The sequence below is a fragment of the Ascochyta rabiei genome, chromosome 15, assembly GCF_004011695.2.
Source record: "Ascochyta rabiei chromosome 15, complete sequence".
Classification (NCBI taxonomy): Eukaryota; Fungi; Ascomycota; class Dothideomycetes; order Pleosporales; family Didymellaceae; genus Ascochyta; species Ascochyta rabiei.
In genome coordinates, this window is record NC_082419.1 from 623,477 (window position 1) to 642,857 (window position 19,381).

General features: G+C 55.4%; 8 protein-coding genes across 8 annotated transcripts, besides 5 other annotated features; 3 read left to right on the forward strand and 5 right to left on the reverse strand.

The window, feature by feature from the left end:
- Window positions 1–600: 600 nt before the first annotated feature.
- On the forward strand, window positions 601–3,620 carry EKO05_0008661 (Leucine--tRNA ligase; the record flags this gene model as incomplete). Its single annotated transcript, XM_038941726.2, has 2 exons — window positions 601–987; window positions 1,056–3,620. 2 exons carry the CDS (start codon window positions 601–603, stop codon window positions 3,618–3,620), a joined length of 2,952 nt encoding a protein of 983 aa, XP_038796198.2.
- A 469-nt stretch (window positions 3,621–4,089) lies between these two features.
- Window positions 4,090–4,112: a tandem repeat.
- A 35-nt stretch (window positions 4,113–4,147) lies between these two features.
- On the reverse strand, window positions 4,148–5,404 carry EKO05_0008662 (Leucine--tRNA ligase; the record flags this gene model as incomplete). Its single annotated transcript, XM_059637347.1, has 3 exons — window positions 4,148–4,164; window positions 4,217–4,922; window positions 5,063–5,404. The coding sequence occupies 3 exons, from the start codon at window positions 5,402–5,404 to the stop codon at window positions 4,148–4,150; spliced, it is 1,065 nt and encodes a 354-aa protein (XP_059493330.1).
- Window positions 4,184–4,231: a tandem repeat.
- Window positions 4,430–4,468: a tandem repeat.
- Window positions 4,935–4,968: a tandem repeat.
- An 849-nt stretch (window positions 5,405–6,253) lies between the features above and the next one.
- On the reverse strand, window positions 6,254–6,610 carry EKO05_0008663 (uncharacterized protein; the record flags this gene model as incomplete). Its single annotated transcript, XM_038941661.1, has 2 exons — window positions 6,254–6,445; window positions 6,500–6,610. The coding sequence occupies 2 exons, from the start codon at window positions 6,608–6,610 to the stop codon at window positions 6,254–6,256; spliced, it is 303 nt and encodes a 100-aa protein (XP_038796200.1).
- Window positions 6,611–6,874: 264 nt separating this feature from the next.
- Window positions 6,875–8,121, reverse strand: EKO05_0008664 (Peptide chain release factor N(5)-glutamine methyltransferase; the record flags this gene model as incomplete). The annotated part of the gene is made up of 2 exons (XM_038941768.1): window positions 6,875–7,772; window positions 7,823–8,121. 2 exons carry the CDS (start codon window positions 8,119–8,121, stop codon window positions 6,875–6,877), a joined length of 1,197 nt encoding a protein of 398 aa, XP_038796201.1.
- Window positions 8,122–8,583: 462 nt separating this feature from the next.
- EKO05_0008665 (uncharacterized protein) lies at window positions 8,584–10,299 on the reverse strand (the record flags this gene model as incomplete). Its single annotated transcript, XM_038946591.2, has 1 exon — window positions 8,584–10,299. One exon carries the CDS (start codon window positions 10,297–10,299, stop codon window positions 8,584–8,586), a length of 1,716 nt encoding a protein of 571 aa, XP_038796202.2.
- A 1,646-nt stretch (window positions 10,300–11,945) lies between these two features.
- Window positions 11,946–12,998, forward strand: EKO05_0008666 (Cytochrome-b5 reductase; the record flags this gene model as incomplete). The annotated part of the gene is made up of 1 exon (XM_038946592.1): window positions 11,946–12,998. The coding sequence occupies one exon, from the start codon at window positions 11,946–11,948 to the stop codon at window positions 12,996–12,998; it is 1,053 nt and encodes a 350-aa protein (XP_038796203.1).
- A 425-nt stretch (window positions 12,999–13,423) lies between these two features.
- On the forward strand, window positions 13,424–15,219 carry EKO05_0008667 (uncharacterized protein; the record flags this gene model as incomplete). Its single annotated transcript, XM_038941655.1, has 4 exons — window positions 13,424–13,671; window positions 13,721–14,387; window positions 14,432–14,764; window positions 14,815–15,219. 4 exons carry the CDS (start codon window positions 13,424–13,426, stop codon window positions 15,217–15,219), a joined length of 1,653 nt encoding a protein of 550 aa, XP_038796204.1.
- A 37-nt stretch (window positions 15,220–15,256) lies between these two features.
- Window positions 15,257–15,296: a tandem repeat.
- An 885-nt stretch (window positions 15,297–16,181) lies between these two features.
- Window positions 16,182–17,903, reverse strand: EKO05_0008668 (uncharacterized protein; the record flags this gene model as incomplete). The annotated part of the gene is made up of 3 exons (XM_038941810.1): window positions 16,182–16,943; window positions 16,993–17,762; window positions 17,813–17,903. 3 exons carry the CDS (start codon window positions 17,901–17,903, stop codon window positions 16,182–16,184), a joined length of 1,623 nt encoding a protein of 540 aa, XP_038796205.1.
- Between the last annotated feature and the right edge of the window lie 1,478 nt (window positions 17,904–19,381).

Here is a 19,381-nt window from a genome sequence, read left to right on the forward strand (position 1 = left end):
TGCGGAGAGGGCGGGCGGTGCGTGCAGAGAAGCGTGGAGGGCGTGCAGGGCGTGAGAGAAGAGACGGCAGGCCCTCGACCGCTGCACGCCGGCGGTGCTGAGGCTCTGCCGCCCGGGGCGGAGACGAGCTGCACGCCTGGCCCTAGCGCCCGTCCAAGCGCCCGTCCAAGCGCCCGTCCGCCCAGAAATCATCGCCGCGGGAGTGTGGGAGACGAGGACGCCGCCCGTCTCCCGCGACACGACCTCGCCCACTGGCCGTGTCTCGTCGCGTGTGCACGCTCTCCAGCGATGCAGCGTCTCAGCGTCTACCGCCGTATTGTCCTGCCCTGCCCTCGCCGCCCTGCCCTGCCCTGCCCTCGCCGCCCTGCCCTGCCCTGCGCCCGCCGTATTGTCCTGCCCTGCCCTCGCCGCCCTGCCCTGCCCTGCCCTCGCCGTATTGTCCTGCCCTGCCCTCGCCGCCCTGCCCTGCCCTGCCCTCGCCGTATTGTCCTGCCCTGCCCTCCCCGCCCTGCCCTGCCCTGCCCTCCCCGCCCTGCCCTGCCCTGCCCTCCCCGCCCTGCCCTGCCCTGCCCTCGCCGCGCTTCCTCATGGCCCGTCCACATGGCGGCGCGGGAGCGCGCTGCAGCAGAGGCCAGCATCGAGGCGCTCACGGCCAAGTGGCAGCCGCACTGGGACGCCCTGGTCGCGGCCCAGCTGGAGCCCGCTCCCACCCAGGGCAAGGCGTACGTGCTGCCCATGTTCCCCTACCCCTCGGGCACCCTGCACCTCGGCCACCTGCGCGTCTACACCATCTCCGACGTCCTGGCCCGCTTCAAGCGCATGCAGGGCTACCGCGTCCTGCACCCCATCGGCTGGGACGCCTTTGGCCTGCCCGCGGAGAACGCGGCGATGGAGCGCGGCCTGCATCCGGAGAAGTGGACGCTGCAGAACATCGCCGCCATGAAGGCCCAGATGAAGCTCATGGGCGGCCGCTGGGACTGGGACTGCGTACGTCGTGCACGCATCCATCCATGCCTTCCTACACCGCCCCGCCTACGCTGACCGTCCGCGTCTAGGAGATTCGAACGTGCGACCCCGCCTTCTACAAGCACACCCAGCGCCTCTTCCTCATGCTCCACCACCGCGGCCTCGCCTACCAGGCCGAATCCCTCGTCAACTACGATCCCGTCGACAAGACGGTCCTCGCAAACGAACAGGTCGACGCCCATGGCTGCTCCTGGCGCTCCGGCGCAAAGGTCGAGAAGCGCATGCTCAAGCAGTGGTTCCTGAACATCAAGCACTTCCAGGAGCCCTTGCTCAACGACCTCACCACCCTCGCCGAGAACGGAAGATGGCCGGACAAGGTGCTGGCCATGCAGAAGAACTGGATTGGCAGGTCCGAGGGCACGAGGCTCTGGTTCGACGTCGAGGCTCACCGCCGTCACGTGCAACTCGACCCCGTCGACGTCTTCACCACACGCCCCGACACCTTGTTCGGCGTCCAGTACATCGCCCTCTCGCTGACCCACCCCATTGTCCACCGTCTGGCCCCACACGACGATGCCCTGAGAGCTTTCATCTCACGCGCAAAGCACCTGCCGCTCGACACCAAACAAGGCTACCGTCTTCCACACGTCCTCGCCCGCAACCCACTCGCTCAAGTCACAGGCGCCACCGACTCCGCCATTCCCATCTACGTCGCCCCCTACGTCCTGGACGACTACGGCTCCGGCGCCGTCATGGGCGTGCCAGGCCACGACGCCCGCGACCACGCCTTCTGGACAACCAACGCTGGAGAGGAGCCCATCAAGGTGGTCATCACTGCCAGAGCAGGCGCCCCTCCTCGGCCACTGCACCCTGGCAGCAAAGACGATCAGATCCTGACCGCCAGAGGCTTCCTCGCCCCTGATGTTCCCGAGTTTGCAAACATGCCCTCGAAGCAGGCCGCAAAGCTCATGGTCAAGAAGCTTCAAGCGTCCGGCAAGCGTGCAGAGCAGACTGCCCACTGGCGCCTGCGCGACTGGCTCGTCAGTCGACAGCGGTACTGGGGCACGCCCATCCCCATCATCCATTGCCCATCCTGTGGCCCGGTACCTGTTCCGGACGCCCATCTGCCTGTGGAGCTGCCCCATCTTCCCGACAGCTTCTTCCGAGGAAGATCGGGTAATCCCCTCGACGACGACGAGCACTGGAAGAAGACGTCGTGTCCGAAATGTGCCTCGCCAGCCCAACGCGAAACCGACACCATGGACACCTTCATGGACTCGTCCTGGTACTTCTTCAGGTTCTTGGACCCCAACAACACGTCGTCGATCGTGAGTCCCCAAAAGGCGGACAGAGGCATGTCCGTCGATCTCTATGTCGGCGGTGTCGAGCACGCCATCCTGCACCTTCTGTACGCTCGCTTCATCTCAAAGTTCCTGGCTACAACGCCCTTGTGGCCAGCAGGGCGCTTGGTCAACGGCGAGCCTTTCAACCAGCTCATCACCCAAGGCATGGTGCACGGCGAAACCTTTACCGATCCTGAGAACGGACGCTTCTTGAAGCCTGACCAAGTCGACACAACGTCCCGAAACCACCCCAAAATCAAAGCCAGCGGCCTGACTCCAAACGTCAGCTTCGAGAAGATGTCAAAGAGCAAGTACAACGGTGTCGATCCCGCTGCCACCATCGCCAGATACGGCGCCGACGCCACACGCGCCCACATGCTGTTCCAGGCGCCCGTCACGGACGTCCTGGAGTGGGACGAGAAGAAGATTACAGGTGTCCAGCGCTGGCTCCATCGCGTACTTCGACTGTCGAGCGCACTGTGGTTTCCCGATGAGGAGTTGGAAAAGTTCAGAGTCCCACAAAACGTCGACGAAGACACCTACGAGATTGTGGCGCGTTACCATCGGAATGCAGGAAGGACGGGAACCACCCCAACCACGCAATCAGAGCTCATCGCTGCCCTCCATGCCGACGAAGCGAAGCTGTGGTCCAAGACCCAGCAGACCATTGCCAGCGTCACCGAGTCCTACTCTCACTCCTACTCGATGAACACCATCGTTAGCGACCTGATGACGTTGACCAACACCATCTGGGACGCCCCACACTCTTCCCGGCTCATGGGCTGGCTGAAGTGGTCGGCTACCGTGCACCTGATCCGCATGGTTGCCCCAATCGCTCCGGGAGTCGCTGAAGAAGCATGGCACAACCTGTACCACCACACCTGTCGTCCTAGCGAGCGGAGCAACATGGTCCCGTCGGTTTTTGCACATGGCTTTCCTACCGCGCATGTCGACATCATTCCCCACCTCAACCCCACGACTACCTGCGTCGTCCAGGTAGACGGCAAGCGAAAGTTTCAAGTCGAGATCCAAAAAGCACCCCCCGTACGCCCGCAAGGTGAGACGGCAACACGCGCTCTCGACGTCGTACACCAGGTGTCCCAAACGCCCAAAGGCCAAGAATGGCTCGCGAGAGACACGGGCAAGCTGTGGTCCATGAGCGAAACCAAAGAGTCCCATCCCAAGCATCCAGCCATGCCCAGCGACTGGAAGGCCATCGTCGTCGGCCACAAACTCGTCAACTTCGTCAGCCCCAAGCCGCCCAGAGTGGAAAATTCGGCCTCGGAAGCAGCTACCCAGCCTCGCGAATGACCCTCGATCCAATGCTATCCACGCCAAGACCCTCCCTCCTTCACGGCGCAGACGCCGGCCTCGACCGTACGTCGTCAGAGCGAGGGTCGGGGCACGAGAAAGAAGCGTGCCGTGTCTGGCACCTGACGTCGCGCGCAACCCGCGCAGAGCTCGCGAATCTGGTTTCCAGCGGGCCGCAACACCCCCGAGCACCGAGACGGCGCGGTGGGGACTCGGTCGTCTTTGCGCGGGCGGCAGCGAGTGGCGCGACGCGTCTGAGAAAGGGGGATGAATCAGAAGACGCTGGACTTGTCTCGGTGGGTTGTGGGTTACGGGTTACCGTGGTTTGTATAGTACAGTTTGTTTTGTAAAATAGGTGGGATAGGATGTTCCGGCGCTGCTTTTATGGCACACAAGCTGTTCTAGATGGCCTGGTCTTGTTGATTACCTCGCTGTTGTACGTCTATCCACACAGCTCCAGTGGTCTTTGTACATGTATATATATATATATATCCATGCAATCACCACACCGCAACCCACAAACCCGCTCAAGCACCCGCCCTCGCTCGAGGTCTCAACGTCAACCCCCCCTCTCCCCCCCCCCCCACCGGCCTCACCTCTCGCCGCCCTCCTCTGCGCCTCGATCCTCCTCCCGATATCCCCCCCGCCAGCAGCACCAGCACCAGCAGCGCCGCGCACCACGCCGCCTCTCAACAACTCCCCCACGACCCGCCCCCTCACCAGCGTCTCCTCCACCAACCCCTCCACCTGCGCCGGTCCCACGCGTCCGTACCAGATCCCACACCCTTGCAGCGCACTCACGCCGCTCTCCTCCCCCTCCCCCTCCGCCCTCGCCCTCGCCCTCGCCCGCCACCCACCCGGCACGTACACCACCACGTTCCCCGCGAACTTGTGGCCCCCAATGTGGCTGATCTGCGCTACCTCCGCTGCGATCCCCCGCCGCTTCAGCTCGGCGCGGAACGCGCGTTGCAGCAAGGGTCCCAGCACGCCGCAGCGGGCGTCGCGACCGCCGTGGCCGCATATGAGGATCAGTGGGTGGGTGATGGTCTCCGCGGGGGGCAGGAGGGCGGACTGAGAGGCGTCGCGGAGCAAGGCTGCTTTTTGGGTGGGGGAGAGGGCCGCGTGCAGGGGGTGTAGGCTGGTGGGTTTTAGGTACGCCGAGGCGAGCGCGGTGAAGGCAGTCGGTGTGTGGGGGATGTTGGGGATGCGGAGGAAGCTGGGGAGCAGGTAGGCCGTTGTGCTTGTTTCCGGGCTTGGGGAGGCGGGGAGGGAGGAGGCGGTTACGAGTATGTTTGTGAATGGCTGGTGATGGGGTTAGTTTTTATTTTTATTTTTTATTTTTTGTTTTCTCTGCTTCTTCCTCTTTTGCCTCCTTGCTTGGACTTGGTCGCGCTGCTTCGTCTCTTCAAGCAAAACTCGGATATGGGCGGGGGGGAACAAACATCGAATGCCGGCCCGCCTTTGCCTATCACGCCCTTCAGCCCCTTGACAAACTCGCCAGTCGCCCCGCCCTCGTCCTCGAGCTTACTCGTCCAGTCTTCCTTGCCCGTGCAGATGAGCACCTGCTCCGCGTACGGCGCCATCGTGTTCAGCAGCGGCGTCTTGCGGTCGATGTCCAGATCCGCGGGTGTAGAGGCGCACGCACATGTTGGCGCTGGACAGGATTCCGTGTATGGGATGGAGTGGACGGGGGATTGGAAGCGGGTTGCTGTTGTTGAGAAGGTGCGAACGCTGCGTATGCATGGTGCTCGAGCCCTTGCTAGCCGTGCGAAGGCAAGCTTCATTGTGTGGTGGTGAAGTGAGGACGTTGTGTTGGAAAGTCTGGGGAAATTATCTGATGCTCGGAAGGGTTCCGCGCAGTGATGACGACGCGCAGTGGACTCGGACATGGCGGAGCTCGGTGGTCGGACATGTGGTCGCAGAACATCGTTTCTGAGACGACTTGGGGCTGGTCGTTTGCAAGGCAAACGTGGAGTCTGTTTAATGGTTGTGAAATGAGGTGTTGTCAGATGAATGGAAGAAAGCTCTTGCACGTTGTTACAGTATGTGTTCAAGGTGCAGATGCATGGTAGCTGACACTCTTTCATCTTGACTACAACCACTGCCACACCTCTTCTTGATAACAGTGCTCCTGCTTTGCGTCTCTATCGTGCTTTCGTCATGTCTTCTTCAGGCCTGCCGTCACCTGTCAGGTTCCCCCATACTCTCAGGCTTGGTGCTTGTGAGCGTCACTCATCATACAGCTTTCCGCTCGGTCCTTGCTGCTTCACACCAATTCCTTGCAAGCTGACACAGCACGCTCTGGCTCTGTGCATGACAGATGGCAGATGGTTTCGCGATCGTGTCCGATACGGTGTCAGGCAAGGGCCGTAGTCTGCCTCGCAGCCACTCTGATCACGGAAACCGAACATTGTTGATCAGCCTCTGCATGATATCAGGTAGCTTCCTCCCAATGGCTGCCGCGGCTCGCGACGCGAGGACGTTGCTAGCACGATAGCACTGTCGCAATGTGTGCCGTTCGGGCTGCATCGTGCTGAGCTATTCGTTTTCCACAGCGAGACTTGCTGGGAGAATCCGAAACGGAGCGAACCCTCGTCTCGCGCAGTATTGATATCCGTCATGGTTGATGCTGTTCATATACCCATGCCCAGCCCGAAGAGTACCCCCGACACGACGACAGCAACAACCATCTTGCCGATGGGTCGCTCAGCTGAGACCGCATCGGATGCTGCCTGCATGGGCTGGTGTGCAGGGAAGGCGTTTGGCAAGCCTGCGTCCAAAACTGCAATAGGCTTCTGACTCGAATGATCATCTTGCGATAATTTCTCGTGTCCTCGTTAGTAAGTGTTGGAGAGGGATCGACAGTTCAGGGCACGTACATCTAGGCTTAGCGTCGCGTGGATCTCAGGGTTCGCCAGCGCCAGGGTACAGGCTGTAAGGAAGAACACCAGTATGGCATAGACGGCGCGGAACTGCACAGTGAAGCGCATGGCTGCTTAGTACTTTTGGATGGGCGGAGCTCGGGAGTGAGATTGCGGTGGTCGAGGCAGGCAGGTCTCCACCATCAAATACCCCGGATCTTCACGGTCGCTCCCTGCGTCAGCCTGCATCTGACAAGTCCTAGCCTTTGTACAACCTGCGCGTGACACGCACGCGGTGCAGTGTTCGTGAGGCAGCAAATGATGTGCGAGGCCGCGAGCATCCAATCGCCGTCTAGCGTATTTCGTAGGCGTCCGAAACATATCATTCGCTAGCTATTCTTCCCTCGCTTTCACGTTGGATTCATCGACCACAGGGTGGTGAAACGAGGGAGACAAATCCCTAGTCGACAAACTCTTTGGTGTGCGTTGGTCAGGGTCTGGAGTCTTCGGTGGACTGGTTTTCCCTAGCCAGGATGCTCCTGCGCCGCGCCAGCAGACCACGGAGCGAGCGTTGCCTTCGCCATAGATGCAGTACCCACCTTCAGTCGTGGCCCGGCTGGGAGACGCGTCCGGTTCATCTCTCCATATCTCGACACCATCGAAGGTGCCCATCTCTTGAGCCAGCTGGGCAACGCGCAACGCCTGCTCAAGGTCTGCAACTTCCAGGAGCACAATCTTTGCTTCCACTTCGTTTGCAATGTGAAGAAGACGTGGGTAGAACACGTCTCCTTGCTGCGTGTCATCGAGGTTTGGTTTTGGCGGAGGCACAAGAGACAGCTTTGGCTCGAACGCTCGGACCGAACGTGTGGTAGTCTTCCAGTACGCGGAAGGAGAGATGTAGGGTGGATTCGAGGTCAATATGTCCCAGAATGGTGTCCATCGATTGTAGTTCAACATGGTCTTGAGAGGCAACGGAGCTCCTACGGCTAGATCGGCGAATGGATCTGCGAGAACATCGGCTTTCGCAAACTTGATCATGCCGTTACCTGTTTGAATGCTCTTCTCGAGTTTGCTGAGGTTGTGCTGTGCTAGGTTCATGCTCGCGTCCGAGATGTCGATACCAACCATGCGCAGATCCATGTCTCTGCGTGTGGATGCGAACTCATGGCGGAACAACAACGGGATGCAGCCGGTGCCGGTGCACAGGTCCAGAACACGCAGCTCGTTGGGTAGGTTCTGCGCGGCTCGGACAAGCTTCGCCAGGTGTGTGACCGACGCTGCCGTGTCTTGTCTGTTCCCCTTGTGAGCCCGTTCTTCTCTCCAGCAAGCACGGCTTCCTACCTCGGTATCAGCACACCAGGCCTGCACCTTATTTCCAAGTCGCCAAAATACTCTGTCCCTAGCAGGTACTGCAGTGGTTTTCCTCTACCTCTTTGGGCTACCAGCTGGCGGAGCAATGCGCCCTTGGCCAATGTGTCTCCCTTGACGCGACGCGCTTTCGCAACTTTCTCGACGTGTTCGCGGAGCCATCGCAGCTCCTTCTGGGCCGTGTGGAGATCGCGACAGGGGCCAAGGAGATCTGGAAGAAAAGCATCTATCGCACGCGCTTCGCGAAGGAGCGCTGTTGGTATGCGTGGCATGTCGTATGCACATGCATGTTGGTGTTCAGGAATCCCATGTCACTAGCGCAGAGACGGAATCCACCAGTTGGGTGGACTACCAGGAACACCAATCCAATTCGTGGTACCATAGGTCACACGTAAAGTAAGCATTGATCAGAGCCGTTCAACAGAAGAACTGGGTCTCTTCATCGAGGCGTCGGCGTGAGCGATTGCCATTGCGATCTAGCTCCTGGTTGAGATTTAGGTAGGCCACAGCATCACGGTGAATCGGTCGGTGGCGGAGCTTGATAAGACGATGTTGATGCGTAAAGAACCCCCTCGCCCAGCAAATTGTACTTGTCGAAAGCAATGTCACGGCGTCTCATCCTCCATCAGATCAGATGGCTTCCACCTCTACTCTTGAGAATTCAGTTGATACTTGCAAGGGAAATCGCTCTGGAATATCATCGTAGACGTAGAGTCCCTACGTATCGATTAACGTCACCTGTACTCGCCAGATGGCCACTTCTTCCTGTTATGCCCCTTCTCTCTGTGCTGAAAAGAAATCGTAACTTTCTTAGGGCCACCATTGCGTCCTTCCTCATAGTCATACCTAATCCTTCTGTATCGCAACTTGGGGTGATCCTTGATCTCGTCTCCGCTCATCGCCACCGCTCCTTGCTCGTTTCCTAAGAGATCGAGAACGGGTTTCAGAAGCATTGCTGTGCTGAAGAAGCTCGCATCTCGAACAATGGTTCGGTTTGCGCATGCGAGCAGGTAACACAACGCGCCGAACTGTATGATTCCGATGGTGCCCAGAATACTCGATACGTACCGCCAACTAACGTTGAGCTGCTGGCTGTTCTTGTCGCAGACCTTGTTGTTGATCGTGATATTATGCCGGATGCCATGGTCATCGAAAGCAGCTATTGCCCCGATTGTGAATCGCATGATGATGTCCTCGACCGTAGAGGTGTTCACGTTCTCTCTTGGAGACCAAGGTGTGCCCTGTGGATATAGACGAAACTGCAAATCGCCCCAGCCTGACTGCTTAAGTCCGGTCCAGCCGATGGCACCAGCTGCTAGACTAGCGAATGTATCGTCACTAAAGATACGCTGATCGTTAGGATCGATGCCAGCATGACTCTGTCCCTCTGTTTGACAGATCGGGTGGACTGTGTTCTTACAACGCCACAAGGAAGTCTTGGTGACGGTTTTGTCGATCGCGTCTTCTTCGTCTTCGTTCTGGAATACTGTGATTGTCGAACATCGGGGTCCGCAGCCTTCAACAAACGTGATGTAGGATATCATTCCGTACCCGTTTATGGGTATGGAAACGTTATCCCATGTTTCCTGACCATGTAGCTTGGCAACGATATGCCGAACCGGCTTGGTTTGAATGCCTCCCTTGACGTCATACTCATCACAGGTTGCCCTGGTCTGTATGCAGCGATCGCTCTGCACATAATCGCTATATGGGGACTCTGGGTTTCGGTAGAAGAAGCGATATTCGTAGTAAGCATCGCCTCTGTACAACGGCGTGCCAGGCAGGCTTGAGAGATCCTTGAATGATTCATTTGCGCGAAACGATGGCCAGGACTGTGCGTCCATGCCGAACCTCCAAGCTGTCTCTCGGGGACTTACAGAGCCTGGTTTGTCGACCCAGCTTGATAGATCCGCGACAGCCACTTTGCCATATTCTGCGAGTGGACATACATACGGTTGCATCGGCCAGAACAGACTAAGCGAGGCAACGAGAACCTGGCTTCCGACATTGATGAGCAGCCACACAAAACATGCGAGCCCGAACCAGTGGTTTGTTCCAGGCCTCATGTCTTCATGACTTTGGCCTTTTCCGACAAGCCACCTGCGTCTGCGTAGACTCGGCAAAGATAAGACCATCAGTTTAGCAACATTCGTCAGCTCATCAATTCCCAGAATAAGATCGAAAGCCTCCACCGATACGTAATGTTTAGTGAGTATCGACCAGCGAAGAATCACAGCGTATCGTCTTAGCGATGCTAGTAGGTTGAGACCCAGGCAGATCGAGATCGCAATAGTGAGAGCGTTGAAGATCCGGACTTGATAGTCATCCAGCGCAACAGGTGAGCGAAAGCCTTCCCATGCTTTTAGGCAAATGCAAAGTACGCCTCCAAACAGCACTGTTATCATGAGCTTGATGGTTCCAGCCTTGACAAGTTCCACCCAGGAGTCCATGCGATCGTAATGTTTTGAGTGGCGACGATTGTGACTTTGGCCTTGATTTAGAAGAGAGTGATCGTCTTCCACATCCATCTCCAGTCTCGGGGTCATACTTGAATAGGTCGTGTTTCCGCCGTCCCTGGAGAAGTTTTCTAGAAAAGCAATGGAGGGAGAAAAGGTGGAAGAGGCTGGGGTTCCCAGGTCGTGCAAGGTTTCATCATGGATATAATGTATGTTTGACTGGTCGAGTTGTGAAATTGGGGGAACATCATGCCCCGTATTGGCACTTCATGGCGCAGGAGATGGAGATCGGTCCATGTTGGTTAGGGAGGTGGTTGCGCCGCGACTGTACAATAGACACAAAGACGAGAATATCGTTCGTTTCTATCTAAACGCGCGAAGCCGAGATTTAAAGAAAGGCTGAAGGCTGTAAGTTCGGCACTGCAGCCTGTTTAAGCAGCCTGTCGAATTTTGGCCCCCAAAAGCTCTGCAAAGTCTGACGAAATCTGGCAGTCCAAGCCACCACCAGCATGGGGAGCTGCAGCCACATGCTGGGCAAACATGGGATGGGTCGCGCATGCTGGTGTTGTTATCATGAATGCGACTGCCAGGCTATGAGAATGGCTTTCGAAGTCGCAGTTTAGTCGGCAATGTCATTTCGTCGCAGACTTTGTTGACGTTGTCCGCGTAGTAGCTATCAGCTGCTGGGGTTTGAAGCAATGTTCGGTCCTTGCCTGAGAGTTGCCTCCTCTAATCAGTGGAAAAAGAAGCGGCTTGTAAGCAGCACACTATCAGCCTGAACGCCGCACATAATGTGTCACGCCTTCTATGGGTTTTGGGCATACAAACCATGAGCCTGAGTATATTCTACTGATACGTTCAAGAAACCTGTCAGCATTGCTTTGCCAATTCCACATGCGCGCACGATTCGGGGCCTCTGATTCGAACAACCGTACACGGTCTGCAAGCTGTGCACAGCGGGTCAGTTGATGTAGGTTAGAGCCATCGGGTGTGGTGTTCATTCGACGCAGGGATAGATCAAGATGGTCGCTCGTCGATTGGTCAACGGTTCAGCGCACAACTGTGAGCTCAGCGTCGGTTAGCAAATAACAGGAGTCTACCAGTTTCAAGGATTCTCGACAGAGCCACCTTCAGTGCCTTCACAAAGCTTGGCGAACATGCAGAACGTGAGATGGAGTCTAAGAGAATGCAAACCGTTGGGGGCTAAAGTGTTAGCACAGCACCAGGCCAATAGACAGCGTCAAACTTGCGTGGAGGCTTATCAGCGGACCAGTCACGAGCGGCGACCATGGACCTCTTCAAAACATCTTAAAGATGACAGACGCCACCACCACTATCTGCTGTGACAACAGCTGTCAGCAGGTCAGGCTCGCTGAGGCTAATTCTTGCTCCGCCCGGTTGCGATCGAGCCCTGGCTGGAAGGAGTGATTCTGGGATGTCATGTTCCAGAGTCGAGGGGTTCCGTTCAAATTTCTTGTTGGGTGTGATGAAGAAGGTGGGGGTCAAGAAGGTGTACTCGGTCAGGCTGTTCAGATCAGCTAGCGTCTGAGCTTGGGCCACCACAAGCTCCAGTTTCCCGAGCGATGCCGGCCGGGTGCATCTCCAATATCAATACAACACACTCTCTTTGTACATTCACTATGTCCTGGGTCAAGCGGCGGGCTGGTCCCCTGATCATTCTCGGGACTTCTGCGGCTGGCGGCGCCGCGTATCGCTTCTTCGGCCTCTCCAAAGCGTCCGACGAATCGCTCAACCCTCACACGTTCACACCGTACACACTCGTCGATAAACAGCCCGTGTCTTCGACCAGCGCAATCTTCACGTTACGGAATGCCAATGGCATTCCTGACTCGCAAAGTGTCAAAGAGGTGGAAAAGCGTAGCGTCTGGAGTGTGCAGATAAAGCAGCCACAACTGCAGATTGCACGCGCATATACACCTCTGCCGCATACAGCCGACGGCAAGAAGGACGAGAATGCGCCTCAGGACATGAGGCTGCTGATACGACAAGAGACTAGAGGAGAAGTGTCGACGTACTTGCACAAATTGCCAGAGCAAGCAACGATAGAAGTCCGTGGTCCAAATGCCGAATTCGAGTTGCCCCGCAATGTCAAGGAGGTTATATTTTTGGCAGGAGGAACAGGCATTGCGCCAGCTATGCAAGTTGCCCAAGCATTGAGCAGGAGGACCGGCAGCCAGATGCATATTCTTTGGGCGAACAGACGGCGAGAGGAATGCATAGGTGGTATCAGCGATGATAAAGGGACTCCAAAGCCCTCACAAAATCGATTGGGATGGTGGAAGAGTGTCCTCATTGGCTCCAGTGAGACTGCCACACTAGTCGGGCTCTCTCAAGACGACACAACGGGAAGCGAAAAACTCCAGGAGAAAGGACTGATTGTGAAAGAGCTCGACGCGCTTAAAGAACGTAACACGATTGCCACGCAGGGACTGCGTGTTCAGTACTACGTCGATGAAGAGAACACATTTATCCAGCCTGATGATGTGACCAAAAGAATGGTCAGCGCATCGCAAGAGAAGGGATCGAAGCTGATCATAGTCTCTGGTCCCGATGGCTTCATCGAGCACTGGGCTGGCGGAAAGCTTTGGATGGACGGCAGGGAAGTGCAAGGTCCACTTGGAGGTGCGTTGAAGGGAATGGACTTGGGCGACTGGAAGGTCTTCAAGTTGTAAAAGTACTGTATGCTAACAAAATGATACCCACGTCTATACCTTCTTAATCATATATATGCTGCCATGAATACACTACTCGAGACGGTACTCCTCTAACTCAACCAGAGCGACTGCAAGAGCAATAAAGCGGACAAAAAATCTAGAAACATGCCTCAGCCTTGTAACGTCGCACGACATTGCCATTTGTGAAAGAACGGGATTCGTGAAGAGTATCGCTGGATCGGGCTAGACGAGCGGATATGGTCGGTGTTGAGTGCGGGCAACTTCCGCGTCTAATTACTGTACGCTTTCACCCATCTTCATTCAGACATGGATATTTTCACTGCTGCTCTCGCATAAAACTGCCGAATTCTACAAGACCATGCTGTAGCTCCGCACCACCTCAAAACGTCGCACCGCCGTCTTTGTCTCACAAGACATCCAATATGCGTACCGATCCTGAAATCGGCAGGTGGCCATCGACACCAATCAGCGCACGCGACGAAGAGGACCCCAACGCGCGACCAGCTTGCTTCAAGTCGACGCTCCAGGAATGTCTCTCTGTACTCTCAGTCACAATGGCTGTAGCTATGACGAGCATCCTGACTGGTGCAATCACTGTTATGAGCTCTTTCGCGGCCAGAGATATTGGAATGACTAACGCAGAAACCACTTGGATGAACGCTGCAGTATCGTGGGTACAACGTTCCAACTAGACAGGCCAAGAACTGACTTTGATACAGTCTATCTGCCGGTTCTCTACTTCTCTTCTTTGGCAGCGTTGCTGATCTCTTCGGTCGCAAGTCTATGTTTATTGGCTCTATGTTCCTCTTCTCCATCGTCTGCCTGGGTACCGGCTTTGCCAAAGACGGTGTTACACTCGATATCCTCTGCGGCATCTTGGGTATATTTTCGGCATCTGCAGTTCCACCGGCGCAAGGTATACTCGGTACGATATACGATAGACCGAGCCCGAGAAAGAACAAGGCCTTTGGCTGCTTCAGCGCAGGCAATCCGCTTGGTTTCGTCTTCGGCACCATCCTCGCCGGACTCTTCACGCAGCTCTTCAGCTGGAGAGCTGGATTCTACATGATCGCGATCACATACTTCCTCACCTCGATTGTCGCAGCATTAACAGTGCCTGTGGACACAATGCCCAAGCAGAAGTTCGATTCAGAGACACTGAAGAAATTGGATCTGCCAGGAACAGGCATGACCATTGCTGGTATTGGGATGTTCTGCGCCGCTCTCAGTCTCGCAGGTGACGCTCCAAACGGCTGGAAGACGCCATATGTGCTGGTGTTGTTGTTCCTCGGTCTGATCTTGATTATCGCGTTCGTTGTGTGGGAGCTCAAGTATCCCTACGCTATTGTTGACATGCACGTTTTCAAGGACAGAGATTTCTCTTTGGTAAGTTGGCCTGTTCCACCTATACGCACCACTAACAGTTGTAGTTACTTCTCATCCTGTCTTTTGGCTTCCTCGGATTCCCAGTACAGACATTCTGGCTGGCGCTTTACTTCCAGACCGAGCTTGGGTACTCTGCTCTCATGACCGGTGTGCATATGCTGCCTATGGTTGTAGTAGGAGTGCTTGCAAACTTAGTTGCCGCGTTGATCCAACACAAGGTCTCGAACAAGCTTATCATGGGCATCGGCGCGTGGGCGTACGTGATATCGTTCGTTCTTACTGCTGTACAACGATATGGGGACTCGTACTGGGCGTTCTCATTCCCTGCTTTGTGCCTGTGTGTGATCGGAGCAGACCTCCAGTTCATCGTGGCCAACGTGAGTGTTTCTTCCGTCTGGCAAAGGCTTCCTGTTGCTAACTGTAGCAGATGTACGTTCTCTCTTCCATGTCTGCGAACAAGCAGTCGATGGCAGGCTCGCTACTCCAGACCTTGACGCGACTCTGCACCGCTGTTGGCTACGGAATCGCGACTGCCATCTTCGACGCTGTTAAGAGCAACCCTTCGAAGTCCGGATACTATGCGAACAACGTCGTTGAGCCCTTCGCGGCAGTGTTTTGGTTTTGCGTAGGCGTCGCCTTTATTGGTGTGGTCTTTGTCCCCTTCCTTCGCATTACTACGCAAGGGCACAAGGGTGACACAGGTCGAGCGAAGCAGGATATTGCGGATCCTTGCCTCAACAGCGGTCTGGCTCTCGATGACGGCCACGCTGTCGCTGCTGCAGGCGAAAAGACGAGGCATATCAGTGCCGGAGAAAGCTCAAAAGCATCCTGATTTTTGTGTATATTGAAAACCTGTGACTGTTTAGAATAGACACAGGTATACACGTAGACATAGACACAGACACAAACCTGATGTCTAGTTTTGACAAACAACGTTCTAGCCAACACTCCACTGCCATCACCACAAAGCAGTGCTCCGGCAGGGCATCGCGTCAGCGTCGCTCTCTCCTCGCAAACCCCGAGCCCCACTTCCCACTAGATGAACCACGCTAAGGTTAGGGGACGATGAAAGGCCCTGCTTGGCTCTTGTGTGTCCTTGTTACGAAGTATCAGAAAATAATACAAACTTTGACATGATATCGTTTCTGACCACGGGTTCTTGAGCGTTTCTACAAACCCAGTGGAGAGGAGAGGAGAGAGCAGCGGTTGATCTTGCGCAGCAACGGTCGGACGAGTATCAGGAACTCGAGCGGCTGGTGTTGCTCCGCTGTGATGCTGGGGGAGGAGAGGGAAGTGCGTGAAAGGGGACTGTTACCTAAGTACCTTGGGAGTGTTTCATGGATCGTATCATTGAGGATTTGACGTGGTGAGAGTTGCGGTTGCGATATCGCGCAGCAGGCGTCTATATCTCTTTCGGCATGGTAGTCGACAGGTGGAATGTGGTATGCGAGAGATCTTATGTGGAATACGTGCTGAACACAGAGTTGAACTGGTGGCTCAGAACTACGACGGAGCGAGGATTCTCAATGGCGAAAGCGATATTGGAGGGTTTCCATGAGTCGTTTGTGCACTAGGTGTGTCATACACCCGTGAGTGTTTCCACGGTTAAGGTGAACCGGGAATTGGCATGGATCTGTCTACCCACCAATAACGTGTCCCTGTACCGGACTTCACGATAAGCCTGTTCTTCTCGGGGATTTCATGTTGAACAGCATCGATATCGGATTGGCATAGTGATACTAGCTGAGAGCAACAAAGAGTACGCTCTAAGGTCCTTTAGATGCCACTGCCACTTCAGACCTTTTCGTTATGCTCCCTCGAGTCTAGTTCCGCTTTAAATATACCTGGCGACGCGCCAGTGACTGAGCTCCTCCTCCTCTCAACATCTCTTGCCTCCTCTGTGTCGTTGTAGTCTACGAGCAAATTACCGTGCCTATCGAAACGATGCGGCAAGTCATTTGCGATCTGCACACAGTTGAACGGGTTTGTGGTCTTGTGGAAGATCTCGTCCATTTCCTCGAGGGAACGGCCGGCGGTTTCAGGGAAGAAGAAGTACACACTGGGTACTATAGCGGCGTTGATGACCGCAAAGATGATGTATGTCTGATATCCAATATTGGCGAAGGCCACAGGCGTCACCATCACCACCATGAAGTTGAAGGCCCAGTTGGCTGTGGTGGAAATTGCGTTGGCAGGGGCACGGATTGAAAGTGGTGTGATTTCGGCAGGGTAGAGCCAGGTCATGCCCAGCCATCCAACAGCGAAGAAGGAGTTAAAGACAAAAAGCATGACGGTGGCGACGAGACCGCAGGCCTTGTTTTCAATGTTGCTGGTAGCTCCTGCGAGGATAGCCATGGTGATACTCATGCCCACAGCGCCAAACAACATAAGTGCACGGCGTCCAAATCGTTCGATCGTAAAGATGGCAATCCATGATGCGATCCAGTACTCCGTGCCGTTCAAAGCGGATAGCAGGCGACTCATGAAAGGTGAGAGGCCGATGGAGTTCTCGAAAATTGTTGCTGCGTAGTATGTGACCAGATTGATGCCTGAGATCTACGCTTGTTGTTAGATCTTGGCTATGAGAGCTGCTGATCGAACTTACCTGCTGAAACATCTGGTTCACATAGGCTAGCACGGTGCGGTGGAAGTTCCTGTTGCGGTTGGTCTTGAAGCACTCCCTGAATCCGCCTCTTGACATCTCGAACACAACATCCTTGACAGCCTGGAGTTCTGCGACAATCTTCTTGTCTTCTTTTGGAAGGTCGCTCAACGCAGCCAGCACCTCCCAAGCTTCGTCATCTCGCCCCTTCAGTACGAGCCAACGGGGACTCTCAGGTAGTCCGGGAATCAAGATGAGGATGAAGATTGCGAGGATGATCTGGAAGGCGATGGGGAAGCGCCAGGCGATGGAACTCGGCTCGAGGAAGGAGAAGCCCAGATCAAGCCAGTAACTCAGCATGACACCGAAAACAATGAGCGAGCCTTCGATCATGACCATTTGTCCTCGTCTATGGGGTTTTGATGTCTCAGACTGCCATGTGGGAACCGTACTAGTGTTCATGCCGTTGCCGAATCCAGTGATCCAGCGTCCGACGATCAATTGGGCCAGGCCAAACGCTGAAGTCTGCAAAGCAGCACCAACGATCATGATACAGCTGCCAATGAAGATTGTCTTCTTGCGCCCGAGCATGTTGCCAAGCCAGATGGTGGCCACAGCGCCGAAGAAGCATCCTAGTGTGTATGCACCAACGGTAATGGCCTGGATTGTCGCAGTATGGCTGGCATTACCTCCAGGTGAGTTTGCGGTGTCGATTTCGGGAAAGTATCTTAGAAAAGAGCTCAACGTGAGCAGACCACCCATGACACCCTGATCTGGAGACTACGGTAAGTAGCTGGAAGAAACTGTAACGGGCTGAACGTACCATATCCAAAGAGGGCGAAATCAGTACCCGCAACAACGGCAATAGCGATGTTGAGCTTTGTGCCCTTGAGGCCGTAAAACTTCTTGCCCATGATGATAGCTTGCGGGCGTCTCGACGCGTACTGAAGAAGACCAGGATAAATTTCGAGAGACAGACAAGTCCCAGCCAGGCTTTGAGAGCAAAGTATGTACGATAAGCAGGGCAGAGGGCGCGTTGGCCGGCCTTATGAATCATGGCTGGTCAACAATGCTCCCAACGATGTAACCGAATTCGTTCTCACAGTTGATTCTACTAGCGCACAGTTGTCATGCAGCATCCGCTCAAGCTATGGATGACGATGACGTCGTTTGTTGAGCCGCGCTGTGGAGTGCGGGGATCGTTGCATCATTTTGGGGATGGTGCGGAGGTGGGGATCGAAAAAACTGCAGGACGCCATCTATGATTTGCTCCTCCACAACGGCCGTGCTTGGTGGTGGCTACAAAGTGCGCGCGGATTGCCAGATCAGGGAGTTCCGAGGCCGTGTCGTGTAAGGGTTGGTTACGCTTCGGCTCATTTCCGGAAGCGCATCGTGTCGAGGTGGAGCATCGTTGGAGCCAAGTTGGTGTCCAGTCGAATCAAGCCGCAAAAGGTCCGCGACCATTTGCTTGACTGCACTTCTGGGCACGTCTATCAAGTTGCATCGAGACAGGACGGTCAACGTTGCGATCTTCATCTCGAGCCATGGAGTTGGGAGACGTCGAGCGCCGTTGGGATCGTACTTCCCATAAACCTGGTCTATCCCAGCGTGTTCCACGAGGGCATTTCAACGTCGCGCGAGGAACGCAGAGTGGATCCACGACTTCCAAGCTCAACAGGCCTCGGGATATCTTAGGCAACGCTTGTCCGAACTGCACGACTTCTCCCGCATCACGTGTCCCAAGTGTTCATTGCACCCGCACGACTTACCAAACGTGGAGATGCCGCCTGACTCAGCTATCCTTGCATAGCCTCGCCTACCTGACAACAGCAAACAGGACCGGAGGCTGGAGCCATCGGTGCGCTTCGCCTCGTATCGCGAGCTGCATATTGTCGATATAGAATATTTTCACCAACGTCGGCATTCGTTTTTTTTTTAAAGTCAAGACTCTATATCTACCGAGGTATGTTCTATAAAACAGCAATCGTTCTCCAACCACACCGATTGGACAACTTCACTACAGCGCACATCTTGCCCCTGTCTTTCCCCACAGCGTTTCCGTTAATGACGTCCTTCTCAATGATGTCCCCTGCAGAGGCCGTACTAGCGACAGGATCCACTTTCACTTTTACACCCCTCTCTGTTTTGTTTGTGCTTCTTGCGATTCATGCTTTCTCCTCTATTCTCCAGCTTCCCGTGCTGTTTCTTGCATGCCTGAGCTGCTTCCGTTGTCTTCGCCTCACGATTCATCCTACTGGCTCGAATCATTGACCGGATCGCTTGACGAGCTTCGCAACACGGTGGAGCACCTCTATGTACTGAATTAATGAGTTTAGTGCCTTTGTAAATCACCGAATTCACCAAGCCTCCAAAAGGACAGCAAAAGAGCCCG